Raw genomic sequence first — 15,398 nt, 5'->3', positions numbered from 1 at the left:
AGTTGCATGTTATAAAGTCACAGTTGAATGTTATAAAGTCAGTTGTGAGATATAGTCACAATTGCATATTATAGTGTCAGAATTGCTTGTTATAAACTCACAATTGCATGTTATGAAGTAACAATTGTTATATAAAGTCACATTTACGTTATAGGCACAATTGCATGTTATAAAGTCACAACTGTGTGTTATAAAGTCAGAATTACGGGATATAAACTTTTTGACTCTTTGACTTTTCTTTCGCAATTCTGACGTTTAAAATGCTATTCTGACTTCTTTTCTGAGAATTGTAAGACTACTGAACTACACCATTTAGGACGAGGCCTCTGTCTTATATCTCACTTGAGTTCTCAACTTCCTCTTTTTCCTCTTTCTTTGGCTGCTGTCTGATCCATATATGTAATTTTGTCATCATCTGTTTCATTGTTTTTGAAATGCTGGAAATAATAAGAAATGTAGCTGTTTTAGGCTCTGGTTCCCTCTTGTATGCCGTCCATCTCTCTCTGTCTCTCAGTTGGAGGTGGGCTTCATGTTGATGTTGTAAGGTTTTCCACTGGTGTGAATGTGTACAGAAAGGTCGTCTTTTGTTTCACAAGCTCATCCCCGCGGCCCTCGTGAAACTTAAGAGTTGGGGAGTCCAGACTGCCCGACCTTCCTGCTGGCGTCAGGGTTCCTCTGCACAAAGACCTGAGGAATATCAAACAAATAGCTTCATCACCATCTCCAAAATCACCACAAGAGTCAGAGCTCTGAAACTGGTCCTGCTCCATTTTCTCTCGGGAAGATTCATGGCTAGGCTGTGTGGGTGTCCTTTTCAAAAATATATAGCACTTTTTAGATGCCTTTCAATGAAACCGCAACGCTAAACTTTGGCAAAGCGATTCGAGAGTGACAAATGAAGGTAATTTAATTTTCTGACTGAAGGAGGTAGGTGAAGAACCACAATTCAGGTTTAATGTTCTTACAACTGGAATGCATCCCAAGCTTCCACTGCTCCACCAAACCAACATCCCGCTCTGTTTTGGCCTGGAGAATGCTATCGCCACTCTCTTTGCCTAAACTTGACGTAAAACAGGCACTTCCTCTTGTCAGCGTTCACTCATCAGCAGTTATCAGTGCAGCCGTTCTGAGAGCGAGCCTTTCCAGTCACAGCTGTCCAGATTTGGCTTTAACCTGCAACAGCATCATCTGCGTTTGCTGCTCTAGTGTGCATTTCTGATTGTACAGCAGTGGTCAGTCTCTCTCTCTCTCTCTCTCTCTCTCTCTCTCTCTCTCTCTCTCTCTCTCTCTCTCTCTCTCTCTCTCTCTCTCTCTCTCTCGAGGAAACGCTAATGTTTCTGTAAAATTTGTCCTGCGGGTACTGTTAAATCCAAACCTGTTTGGCGCTTCTATGTCGTTTTGTTTTATTGGACACTTTCTTGCTCTAAAACAAAGATGCATTCAAATGATTTAGGATTATTTTAGAAATTTGCCATTTTAGGTAATTCATGCATACATAACACATGTACGTGTATGTCAATTTCTCACTGACGAAAGAATTTTGGCATTACAGGTCTAACAAAAAATGAGACTCCCCCACAGCATGATGAATTTAAGTTTCATTTAAGCAGAATGAAGTTTAAATCTCTGTGGCCTTACTTAATTTCCTGGGCTGCCCGTTATACAAACACACAGTTTGGTCACAGACCTTTTTCCTGGCTTTCCATTCCTCTCCATCATTGTCTGCGTAATAGATGTCCAGCCTTGCTTTTTGCACCAGACCGTGTCCATCTGACTGCATGTCGCTCGTACCAGCCGTGTCCTTTGGAAAGCCTGCAAATATGATTTGCTCTGAGAGTGGAGACTTGAAAGCTTTCTGTAGAGTCTTTCCCACATGCGGACAGCTTCTCTATACGTTTATAAACTGCCCTGAGAAGATTACAAGTGCCAAGCATTTCACAGAAAACTAAGCCATCAGAGCTTTCAATGGAGCTGCCGAGCTTGTAGCTCTGCTCTCAGTATTTAAAGACACAAAGAGAAGAGTTTCAGCGCGTTAATAGAGAGACATTTCAAATTAAATGACCATACAAAATCAGATATGTTCACAGGAGGAGAGTGGGGAAGATGAGCCAGTTTTTTTTTTTTTTTTTTTACATAAAATAACAATTTATTCAAAAATGGAAATTCATCCTCAAGTTGTTCCAAACCTATAAGGCTTCTGTTTTTGTTCAAACACCTAAAGTCGAGAACACACTACACGATTTTCATGCCGATTATGAATGGAATTTGGTCTCGATCATGGATCGTGCCTAGTCGGACACAGTCTGTACCAGTCGGGCTCAGTCGCTGTTTGTAGTCGTTGCAAAAAATCGGGTCTGCATCCTCCTTAGGATCCTTCCTACCCGGTTGAAGGAGGAGGGGTCCTCCGACGACCGCAAAACCCAGAAGTAGGTGTCTGTGAATTTGGACAGCCTACCCTTCTTTCAGTTCCCTCACCCGTTGCTCATATCCTGTCGCCTAGCAACCGTGACAGCGTTCGGTCTGCTCTTTAGTCCCTAAAAGCGTTAAAAACAGCTTCAACCACTAACAAGAAATTAGCTGTGTGTAAGGGGATATTCACACAGGCAGTAAGAAAGAAGCTAGTTTACGGAAGTTATGTTTTTTTAACATATAAACGTACAAATGTAAAAAAAATATGCTTAACGCTAAAACCAAAGGCCTAACTAGACAACCGCTGTAAAAAATATTTTTTGAAACACCAGTTTTTAAAAAACTTACATCGAAAAGCATATTCCTCTACCGCTCGCATCGTCCGCCATTATTTGAAAATTCCGGAAGCGCTCTGCCGAAAGGAATTATGGGATAGGTAGGACGGGAAAGGATCCACCAGACCCATCCTTCCAATTCGGGGAAAAGGAGGACGTATTTGTTGGCCGCATTTGAAGGATCCTACGAATTTGGACAGCCTTCGTCGCGGCGCTGTGACGTAACATCCTTCAAATGAGTCCTCCGAAGGATGTAGACCCTGAATTTAGACACAGCCATAGTGTGTGGTGTCTAAAGATTATAATCTTAGAATTCAAGAACCAGTCGTTGCCAGTCGTTTTCACTAAGATTTTTTTAAACATGTTTAATATTTGCGACTGACACCAGCGATTTTATTCAGCTATGCGGTGGAGATGCGTTCACTATCATTCGGCATTAATTAGGTATTTTTTTCAAAATAAATGTTCTTGATTACAAGAAAAATACAGATTGTTCTTGATGCGATTTATTTCGCCTTTCTTTTAATTTATAACTTAAGGCTATACAGATTTAAATAGTTTCGTTTTCAAAGTAGGGGAGCGCAGGGCACAACCTAACACTTATTGAATTTCATGGTTTGTGCAAGTCCACGTGGGGTTCAGAGTACAATTTTGTCCACATTATTTTCACACTTGTATAGTACAAATATGTGGCTTTGTTTCATATTTACAGTGTATACGTTTTTCGTTATTTACCTCAAAAGAAAGGAAGTGAAATGTGACAATATGCCCCGTAGGTGGGGTACATTGTAACACGACCATATGACAGCTTAAAATGTTATCTGGTCGAATGAAAAACATATATACACAACAAACTAAAATATTTTGTCAATAAAATACATGCATTAACTTTTTCAAATAAAGTAATGACGTTTTTTTTTTTTTAAATCTAATTTTGGAGTTTGACAATGAACACATCGCAACAATGCTTGGAACGGCCCTGATCGCAACACACAGCTGTACAGTAATTCAAAACAATGTGGACAAATACAGGGGCGGACTGTGACAAAATTTCAGGCCGGGAAATCTCACACTTATCCAGGCCATCCCACACACCCACACCAAATTTTGAAACCACGGAAAACAATATTTTTTTTAATATTTTTTATCATGATCACAGAAATTTTTTTTAAATCGACTGGGTAAAAAAATTAAAGGTTATCTCTTGAACTTCCAATTTCCTTATTAGTTTGTTTAATCTGTCTGTCTCTCATGTGTGTTTACTTTTTTAAACAAATTTTCTTACCTGTCCATACCTGTCACTTTTTTCATCAACCTTGTTACAAAACAACCATCTCATTGTAATTTGTTTTCACATAGAATAGGTCAATAGGTACATCTTGAATATATCTTTTTTTTTTTATCTTACAACTGAATATGTTTTTGCATTAACATAAGTCATGTTTATGCAGTAACCTTTTTTTTGGCAGTTTGATTCCTATTAGTAGGCTATAATCAGAGTTTTACTACAAATACCATGGTGAAACTATATAGTGTAGCAAAGCCATTGTTCATTTGTGGTTACAATGGATTCGCCTAACTTTAGTAACCATGGTTAATTTTCATAAGGGTTGTGTTGAATGCCTTAGCTCCTAAACGTGTTTTCAAACGATGTGAATATTTTTTTACGGCTAAATTCCTACGCGTTATAATTGTAATTATGTTAATTCGTTAATTATGCAGTAATTGACTGCTACTGCTAACATTTGCTAGCAGTTTAATGCTTAAGTAAACAAAGACAAAACTACAATAGTCTATTTACAGATGCAACTGAATTGCACTTTAAGTCCTAAACAAGACAGTTTTGTGTCTCTGCTCCACCTGGGCACTTCCACTTCACTCTTGAGTCTCGCGTCCATTTGGCGGACGCGCGGATGCGCGCGAGGCAAAATGCGTTGCCAGTAAAGGCTAACCGATTCATGAATTATTTTATATAGTTTTATTATTTTATTATTCCGAAATAACCACTTTAGTTCATTCGGCAGGCAACAAAAACAATATTAAAACAACAATATTAAAAATAATAATAATAATAATAATAATAATAATAATAATAAAAATTGGAGGGCAGCGGGCCAAATTGGCTGCCAAGCCATCCCGGTTCTCCCGATGGCCAGTCCGCCCCTGGACAAATAGATGAAACCCATTTAGACATTCAGAAAAACACTCACCTCCCTGCATATACAGCTCTCATAGAATACCCCTGATGAAAAAAAAAAAAACAGCTAAAACCAGCCTAGGCTGGTTGGCTGGTTTTAGCTGGTCAACCAGCCTGGTTTTAGCTGGTCATAGCTGGAAGGCAGGCTGGTTTTAGAGGGGTTTTGGCCACTTTTCCAGCCTGGCCAGGCTGGTCAGGCTGGGAAACCACCAGCTAAAACCAGCCTGACCAGCCTGGGAGACCAGCTAAAACCAGCCACTTTCAGCTTAAACCAGCTAAGACCAGCCAACCAGCTTAGGCTGGTATTAGCTGTTTTTTTTTCAAAACGAGTCAAAATGCTTTACATTTCTTGAAATAACATTAAACATCAATTGTCAGCCTTTATTCACCAATAAAATCCATAAAAGTCAATATTGTATCAAATGGATAAGAAAATTATAGTGCCTTGAATTTATTAAGTAATGTTTAATTTCGTTCGTTTCGTTCTCCGCAAATGTAAAGAGAAAAAAAATACAGTTTTTACCTGGAACCAACTGACCTTATGCACGGATCGTTCTTTAGAACTTCCGCATAATGATAAGCCAGCTCCTAAACTTCCGCTGAAGCTCATTTTATATGTGCTATATATTAGGTGGATACTGTTGAGACTCATCTACTGCCTCGTTCTTATCAGAAACTGAGAAAAATTATAATTGCAACATTATAAACAATGTTAGCGGCATGAACATTCAGTTTCATATTATTTAACAACATATCATTTAAACGCGGAGCCTGGTCATCCCATACTCTCCGTATCTGCATAGTTGTACATTTACATGCTGACAGCTAAACACTATCATAACGTGTTTAGGCTAACGTTAGCTAGCTAGTGATACTTCTCTTCAAGGACATGTTAATCATATTCTTGATAATCACTAAATTGCCTTCATAGTCATGAACACATGACTTGCAATATTTTAAAGCCTTTATTATTTTCTAACTCTACAGCTGTGAAATAAAATTTACTTCAAGGACTCACTTTTCATTCATAAAAACGGCATCGGAGAAAATGACTTTTCACGGAAAACAACGTCTTTTTTAGGCTAAAATGGAATTACCCATATAACCAATAGATGACAGCAGAGGATTATTTATTATGCAGCTGCCTTTTAAACTCCGTATATTTTTCAAGATGTCTTGCTTTTCGATTTATTATAAAATTACTAGTATAATAAATTGTAGTACTTTTACTACCCTTAAGTATATATAGCAAGTGCAGAAAGTCATTAAGCTCAGACACAAACAGCCAGGTGAATTATTTAAATACTAATATATAGTTCACTACAAATACGTTAAATATTGATGGTATAAGAATTAAATAATGCACTCAATATGAATCGATAGGAATTTGAAATATTTTATGTAATTTAATAACTACATCTTTTAAGTTTTATCTTGAACTGTAAAAGTTATACTAAATATAGGCTATAGCCTATTTAATCAACACAAACTTGTTACTGCTGTAGTTTTGTTACTCTGAATTTAGTCAGAATCGTTTAAGCTCTGTTTTGGACATCAGATGTTTGGTCCGGTTATTACTGTCAATCATAGCAATGACTCGTGCATATTTAGCTGATTTACTTGTGTATTGAAACGGTATACATGGACGTTTGGTCCTCTTAGACAAACAACACTTTTCTTCGATTGTGAATGGATTATGTAGAGAAAACGAACAAAGTACGCTCATATTATGGCACAGTACAGTTGACCGGAAATTACTACAATTTATGCAAGTCATTAATGTTTATATGAATCTCCTCAATTCATATGGATTACTTTTACAATTTCTTTATGAATCATCAGCATTTTGGTGCATTTTATGATACAGCTTATCCACTGGCACATCTTACCCCACCCTGCCCTCTACACAGTTAAGGTCAAAAGTTTATATATACCTTGTAGAATCTGCAAAATGTTAATTATTTTACCAAAATAAGAGGGTCAGTACTTTTATTTAGTACTGACCCGAATAAGATATTTCACATAAAAGTCATTTATATAGTCCTGAATAACTATTATTTTCTCTGACATTTCTGTTATTTTATCTGAATGTTTTACAACTGTGTTTTTCTTTTTTTTGTGAAAGTTGTTCTTGAGTCCCCGTTTGTCCTGAACAGTTAAACTGCCTGCTGTTCTACAGGAAAATCATTCAGGTCCCACAAATTCTTTGGTTTTTAAGCATTTTTGTGTATTTGAGCCCTTTCCAACAATGACTGTATGATATTGAGATCCATCTTTTCACACTGAAGACAACTGAGGGACTCATATGAAACTATTACAGAAGGTTCAAACGTTCACTGGTGCTCCAGAAGGAAAAACAATATATTACGTACTGGGGGTGAAAACTTTTGAACAGAATGAAGATGTGTACATTTTTTTTTTTTTGACTAAATATCATATGTTTTTTATTTAGTACTGCCCTTCAGAAGCCACAGATGATACTTACATGTTTCCTCAAAGACAAAATAAGTTAAATGTACTCTGATCTTCAAATTCCAAAAGTTTTCATCCCCTGGCTTTTAATGCATTGTTTTTCCTTCTGGAGCATCAGTGAGCGTTTGAACCTTCTGTAATAGTTGCATATGAGTCCCTCAGTTGTCCTCAATGTGAAAATCAAAAATTGTATCTCAAGGGGTTCAAGTAGACAAAAATGCTGAAAAACCAACGGATTTGTGGAACCTGAAAGATTTTTCACTGTTCAGAACAAACAAGGGACTCATGAACAACTATCACTAAACAAAAACACAGCTGTGGATCATTCAGATAACATCACAGTATTAAGAATCAACTGTGTACAAACTTTTGAACGGGATCATTTTTATAAATTCAACTATTTTTTTCTCTTGTGAACTACATGCAAACATCTTTTATGTGCAATATCTTATTCAAGTCAGTACTAAATAAAAAATAACATGCATTTTGTATGATCCCTCTTATTTTAGTAAAATAATTAACATTTTGCAGATTCTGCAAGGTGTATGCAAACTTTTGATCTCAACTGTACGTCTTTATAGGTTCTCACACAGATGATGTTTAAACATAATATTTATTTAACATCTTAACTTTTTAACAAAACAGAAGGAGCCAGAAAAGGGCAATAAAATACCACTGGAAAAATCCCTCAGATTTATAGTTGGGCCACATTTTTTGACAGCGACAGATTATTCACAGTCGTGTAAAACTTCAGTGAGAGTTTAATTGGACAATTACTTTGTGTAAAACCGCTACATACTGTAGTTTCAGCAGTGCAATCTGAGCAGGACTGACAACACTGCTTTATACACTAGCATGACAGTAGCTCAGACAATTTTATAGCTTAACAGCAGTAACAGCCTGTTTGATCTAACAAGTTGTGGTAAAGTTTGTGAGAACATGACTGTTTTTTGTATTGCACTGGAAGAAAATAATTGCACATACTCCCAAAATGCTCTAAATGCTTCTTTTATCTATATAGAATTGAATACAACTAATGTTCACTCTTGATGTTAAGGTTGCTACTGCCTCTTTTAATGGCTTCGATATATGTGGCTTTATGTGAGTAGCTGTAGTGTAGCCAACTACATTTCAAAAGAGTTAGAAACTACAAATTTGTAAGAATTCAAAGCGGTTAAACTAATTTATTAGTAGCTTGTAGCTTGGAAAGATAGTGTTTCAAAGTACCTCAACACTGGTTTTACATCACGTACTGTGACACATGTGGCGCCGTGTTTTCATCATATCGGATGAAGTAGCAGAGAAAATTTGACAGTTTTATTATTGAGCGTTTGTAATTTTCAGCGGAAACTGACTGGCTAGGGTTCACAGTAATTTGTACCTCCTGATTCCCTGTGAGAAATCGGACTGAAATGTTCAGACGGACTGAAATGTGAACATTTTTCACCCAAAGAGCAGAATTGTGTTTAGCAGCGGAGTTATTCAAAACCCCTCAGAAGTTTAATTGCGTTTCCATCTGTCCGAGTGTAAGTGTGTGTGTCGTCCTCTGTGGGTTGGGTTTAGGATATTTTCAAGGTCACACACCAAGAACAGGCAACTAAATCCCACCCAAGAATTCAACAATCACCCTCAACGGTCCATTAAAAGACCTCAGATGTGTTCTGGTCATTACGTCCATACACTGAGCGTTCAATTCTGGCCTGGTCTGTCAGTGTGTTGTACTTTGTGGTTACTAAACACAATTGGTGACACTGAAAGTTCACTGTTTGAAAGTTATTGTTTTGAGCCCTCAAAGAGCCCTCATGTCATTTCAAACTTGAATGAAACTTGGAAGATTTGTGAGAAATGCCTCAACGGTTTAGTTTGTCAAAACAATCGAATTAAATGGTAACCAAAATTGTTTGGTTCAAAATATCTTCTTTTGTGTTTCAAGAAGGGGTGTGGACGATTAAAATGTCTCCGATATGCTTTTGAAAAAATATCGTAGTATCGTGCTACAGTGTGCCTCCGTCTTAATATACTGTACAACACGACATACATTCACTCACGAGACACTGCACTTATTTACAATCACAAAAGTACCTTATTTGCATGTGCTTTAAAGCCTTGCCGGTTAAATAGTGTTATTTCGCCCACGCGCTGTTCTGGAACGCGCTTCATAAGGCCGTACACCTGAAGCGCGCTAAAAGCCTGTCAAACAGCACCTGATTACTGGACTATCTTTCGCATCTGATTCGCTAATACTGTCAAAAACACACAAGGTTTACATATAAACACAGTTGGTTATGTCTAAAATGAATGTAAACAGCTGAGAGAAAAACGGACATGCGCCTGTATATATTAGATGCGTGCAGCTCTTAAAGCTTCAGAACTAAACATGCTGCCGATTGTCATTAAAGGGGCAGTTCACCAAAAAATTACTCAGATGCAGGGGCGTAGCATCTGGGTATGCAGGGTATGCAGGTGCATATGGGCCCGGGCAGATTAGGGAACTTTTAATTGAAACGAGGGAACGACTAGAGTCCTGCACAGGCCCAGCCCTGGCTCGAACCTTGTCCTGGTCTGACAACCTATCAGAACAGAGCCCGTATTGCAGCCATTAAAATAGTGAAGTTTTGGATTTTAATGGCAAAGTGATTAGATTTTGTTTCGTTTCTTTATTAAGTTAATTTAGAAATATGTTTGGAACATTTGATGTTTGTTAAATTCAGCTTTTGTTTTTTAAAGTAATGAACAAGCGGTCAGCGGCATTGAGTTGAGCATGTTTGATCAATTTAGCCTTGCCTAAAATAAAATCTGTAGACCTAGAGCACTTGATGCATTTCAAAATATTAATTTAAACATTTAACCTAGATAAATGTGCCCTGTTAGATGCATATTCAACCATTTGTGCGGAGAGTGGAAGCTAAAGCGCGCTTTGCAGGACATCAAAGCGCCAGCGCAATCAGTTGCATTTTTTTCTTAATAACAGTGGAAACCTAAAATACGCCATCATTTTTGCACATAAAGGTAAGAGTAATACATCATTCGGAACTGCAAGTCTACTTTTATTTGTGTGCACTCACAATATCAACAAAACGTTGTGCTTTTGTAAAGTAGCTAAATAAAACAAACATGCGCTTTCTGCCTGTCTGGAGGAGGAGCACTTCACAAAAATGATCCAGAACTTAGCGAACATTTGCCTCACAGACATGATAAATATATCTATAGAATGCCTTAAATTACTACTTTAAATACTAAAATGAAATAATTCATGTAATAACCCCCCCCCATAAAAAAGAAATATAGGCTTGAACTCAGTTAACTGGCTGATTTATGAGAAAAATAAAACAATGTTGGCAAACATAATAGGCTTGTTGGCTTTTCTGAGGTAGGCTAAATATTGTTTCTATTATTATAACTTATTCACAAGATGTTTTATTGACGTTTTTTTTTTTTTTTTTTTTTTTTACTCTGATAATTTTTTTAACATGCCTTCAAATATTTTTTTTCATGTTCATTTCGTTCTGCAAATATTAACACAGAAAAGATCGTTGATTCACATGCCGCTTGATCTGAGGCTAATATAGTTTTCTTACTACAAATTAAAGATCGTAAAAACACATTTATTGTTTGTATTTTATCATAAAATTGACAGAATTTATATAGAATTTGTATATTATGTGTATATGTGATGTAGTCTATCTTTGTTCTTATTTTGTTATTTAAAAATAACAAAGATTTTTATCTTCATCCAATTTAGCATAAACATCTGCCATTCTTTTTTTATTTTATATTTCATTACCTTGTAAGGCTTTGGTTTTAAAATAGGGAAATTAGTTTGGCTGTGCTGCTCAGACAACTTGCAAAATAGTAAAACAAACATGACAAAGAATCGTGATAAAATCGTGAATCGGGATATTTCTGAAAAAAATTGTGATATGATATTTTTGCCATATCGCCCACCCCTGGTTTGAAGAGACATGAGAGTAATTGTTGACAGAAATACATTTTTTTTTTTGAGATCACATTATTGTTTTGTATTATTTGTACTTACACCTCATACAATATTGGTGTGTTTTCAGGTTCATGAAATATTTGACTGTACTGACTGTGATAAAAAGTTCATCTCCACGAATCAGTTGAAGCGACACATGATCACACACTCTGGTAAACAACACACACTCACATACAAATAATGTACAGTAATTTGTGGTTTATTAAGAAGGTGTTGGTGTTGTATTTGTAACGTGTGTGTAGAAAAGCGTCCGTACACCTGTGACATCTGCAGCCGAAGTTTCAAGCGTCTGGATCAGGCCACTGCTCATAAGATCATCCACAGTGAAGATAAACCCTACAAGTGTAAGCTGTGCTGGAAGGAGTTTGCCCACCGCAACGTCTACAAGAACCACAAAAAGGTACCGATCTCTGTTTGTGTGTGAGTGTTTGTTTTTGACGTCTTGAGAGGCCTTCGTTTCAGTTCAAAGTCAGGCAGAGCAGCAGAATTAAACAGGAAAGACAGATGGTTGGACGGACAGAGAGACCGATAGATCGATCTGACAGATTTTTGGCTAAATAAACTGCTGGCATCTTATCTTAATGGTGATCTGGAGCCCAATCAGCCACTGTGGAGCCTAATCAAAACCTTCAGCCTAACCCTGACCTGTAATGACCTCATGTGGCCCCTGACCTTTACACCCTGCAGATAACATTAACCCCAAAACCCCACACAGCTCTGAACGGAGAGAGTGTGTGAAATAGAGAAAGAGAACAGAAAGCACGTTTCAGATCTAGAGGGATAACATTTACTTTCTTAATAAATGACTTCAGTCCAGACTTTTGAAATGTATTAACTTTCTGTGCTTCTGAAATGACCTTTTTGCAGATTTAACCAAGAATCCCTTGTTTGTCCTGAACAGTTAAACTGCTTGCTGTTCTTCAGAAAAATCTTTCAGGTCCCACAAATTCTTTGGTTTTTCAACATTTTTGTGTGTTTGAACCCTTTCTAGCAATAACTGTATGAGATCCATCTTTTTACACTGAGGACAACTGAGGGACTCATATGCAATTATCACAGAAGGTTCAAATGCTCACTGACGCTTCAAAAGGAAAAACTATGTATTAAGAGCCAGGGGTGAAAACGTTTGAACAGAATGAGGATGTGCACAATTTTTTTTTTTTTTTTTTTGACTAAATATCATGTTTTTCATTTAGTACTGCCGTTCAGAAGCCACAGAAGATACTTCGTTTTTCCTTCTGGAGCATCAGTAAGCATTTGAACCTTCTGTAATAGTTGCATATGAGTCCCTCAGTTGTCCTAAGATGGATCTCAAAATCATACAGTCATTGACTACGTTTACATGGACACCAGTAATCTAATTAATGACCTTATTCTGAATAAGACAATAATATGATTAAGCTGTTTACATTAGTTGCTTTTAGAATATTCCTTTCATGTTCCCGTTTTACATGTTATTGGCCCTAGTACATAGATCGATTAATGACACACATCATTACGTCCACACGCGACACTATCAGTTCATCTTCCTTATAGACTTTTGGATTTTTCGGTTTTAATTTTACAAAAAGCTTGAAGTGGCACTGGACATATGCAACAAATATTTTAGAATGTGTGAGTTCAAATTTGCCGTGGTCGCATTTGTGCGAGTGCATGCTGTGCTGCTCCAAAGCGTCTGCTCCATACAGCGAGCGTTTCAGAGCCAGTCAGTTTTTAGGAGAAAAAAAAATAAAATAAAAAAAATAACACGCAAGCACAGTCCCCGAAAGCCTGTTTAGTTTTACTTTTTTTGTTTGTTTTCATTTTGAAAACCCTGTTATCTTTGCCGTTTACCTCACATTACGCTTTGGAGGCTTTCATTTATATTTTTTATTAATTAATTTGATTGCACAGTGTTTGCGCGCCCTGTAATAAATTGTTTAGTCGGCATATAACACAGCATGCGATGGAGTCCATTCCTCGTCTTATTAGTTTTTGTTAATAAATGCTACATAAGCTAGTTTTATTTTATTGTTATGCTGTTTAAATAACAAATCCATCTTTTAAGAATTTGTTTTAATCTTAAAATTGATAGGTGTAGCCTATATATGTAAGCAAAATCAAGATCATGAATTCGAAAGTAAAAGTGAAAAGCATCCCAAGACATTCCAATAGCGGAAATCCCGTTCACAAAATTAAAATCACAAATAATACTAATGAAAAAGAACGGGTTGAATGTTAAATACGTTTTCATAAAACTATAAATTATGATAACAGACAAACTATTTATCAGCAATGAGCATTGATTAATCCCATGTTGTAGCAAAAAAATAAATAAATAAAAATGAAACCAAAGCATATGCATGTGCGACCAACTGAGAACGTTATGCAGCGTTCCAGGCAACACGTTACCCGTGTTTTTCCATAACTTCTACCTGTGAAAGTGCACTGGAAAGGCACTCAAACCCGTGAATTCCCACTCACATAGCCCGCGAAACAACAATAAAGCCTGTAGGGGTGCGGTGTTTATGCAAGTGGCACACGGTGGAAAAATAGAGTTTAGGACAATATAACGTCGCAGTCAAATTATTAATAATATAAAAATAATAAATGCTTGGCGTGACTTGCCTGGAATGCTAAAGTCCTGAGTCGTGGTTTGAAGACGTGATTTACAAGCTCAAAAACCTGCCTAGAACGCAGCATTAGTGTGTATCCTGTCGCAAAATGTGGCGAAAAGTCCTACACAAGGGTAATAGTGTGACTAAAATAGGAATACTCCACCTGTCTTAATTCGATTTGTGTTTACTTCGATTATGACTTTAGTCGGATTAAATTAATCAAAAATCTCAGTTTACATGGTTGCTTCTTAATCAGAGTATTGTCTTAATCGCATTAAAATCGGATTATTGTTGTCCATGTAAACGTACTCATTGTTGGAAAAGGTTCAAATACACAAAAATGTTGAAAAACCAAAGAATTAGTGGGAACTGAAGGATTTTCTTGAAGATCAGCGGGCAGTTTAACTGTACCAGACAAACAAGGAACTCATGAACAACTATCACTAAACAAAAAAAAACAAAAAAACGTTGTGGATCATTCATGTAACAACACAGTATTAAAAATCAAGCGTATGTAAACTTTTGAACAGGCTCATTTTTAAAAATTCAGCTAAAATGTTCTCTATGTAAACTTTTTTTTGATTAATTTGTGTTTTGAAGATGAATGAAACTCTTACAGGTTTGGAGCGACATAAGAGTGAGTAAATGATGACAGAATTTATTTTTTATTTTTTTGGTGAACTAACCCTTCAAGTGCACAACAACTTTGATAGATTTAATTTCCCCCACTTTCCACTCTAATTTTTTTCACAGTCCCCCTACACCCTCATTTGCGGCCCCCTTGTTTTATAAACCGCTGTTCTATGTCTTTGCCTGGGTGTTTCTATGTGGCTTCTAGGGTGTTCTGGTTGATTAATTGGTGGTTCATACAACCCAAGTCAGTATCGTCCACCAGAGAAAAGTCTGAAAAAGTAACACAAACCTCGACAAGCCATGGAAATATGTCACATTATGGAAGTTTAATGTATCATGAATGGTGTTTCATGTTATTTTTAATTTATAAATAAAACCTTTGCCTTCTTAAAACACTTCTCTGACCTGTTTTTCTGTCTGCAGACTCATTCAGAGGAGAGACCTTTCCAGTGTGAAGAGTGTAAGGCCTTATTCCGCACCCCGTTCTCCTTACAGCGCCACCTCCTCATTCATACCAGTAAGTGTGTGTTTGTATGATATCAGACAACTCTCCAAACACACATGCAACACGGGCACTCTGTATTTGTGTGTATACAGTGGTGTAAAAAAGTGTTGGCCCCCTTCCTTATTTTTTTTTTTTTTTTTTTTGCATGTTTGTCACACTTTAATGTTTCAGATCATCAAACTAATTTAAATATTAATCAAAGATAACACAAGTAAACACAACATGCAGTTTAAAAAAAAATATATATATATTA

The 15,398-nt window shown here is 36.7% G+C and overlaps 1 protein-coding gene across 1 annotated transcript in view; it reads left to right on the top strand.

Annotated features, from left to right (window-relative positions):
- Positions 1 to 15,177, top strand: part of LOC141290523 (PR domain zinc finger protein 5-like) — a 51,977-nt gene extending 36,800 nt beyond the window's left edge. Inside the window, exons 9-11 of the mRNA XM_073822650.1 lie at positions 11,478 to 11,562; positions 11,653 to 11,810; positions 15,064 to 15,177. Coding sequence (XP_073678751.1) covers positions 11,478 to 11,562; positions 11,653 to 11,810; positions 15,064 to 15,177 — 357 coding nt within the window. The remainder of the gene's footprint in view (positions 1 to 11,477; positions 11,563 to 11,652; positions 11,811 to 15,063) is intronic.
- The last annotated feature ends 221 nt before the right edge of the window (positions 15,178 to 15,398 follow it).

The sequence above is a fragment of the Garra rufa genome, chromosome 18, assembly GCF_049309525.1.
Source record: "Garra rufa chromosome 18, GarRuf1.0, whole genome shotgun sequence".
NCBI classification, from domain to species: domain Eukaryota; kingdom Metazoa; phylum Chordata; class Actinopteri; order Cypriniformes; family Cyprinidae; genus Garra; species Garra rufa.
The sequence above is the reverse complement of the archived record's forward strand: the minus strand, read 5'-3'. Positions and strand labels throughout refer to the sequence as shown.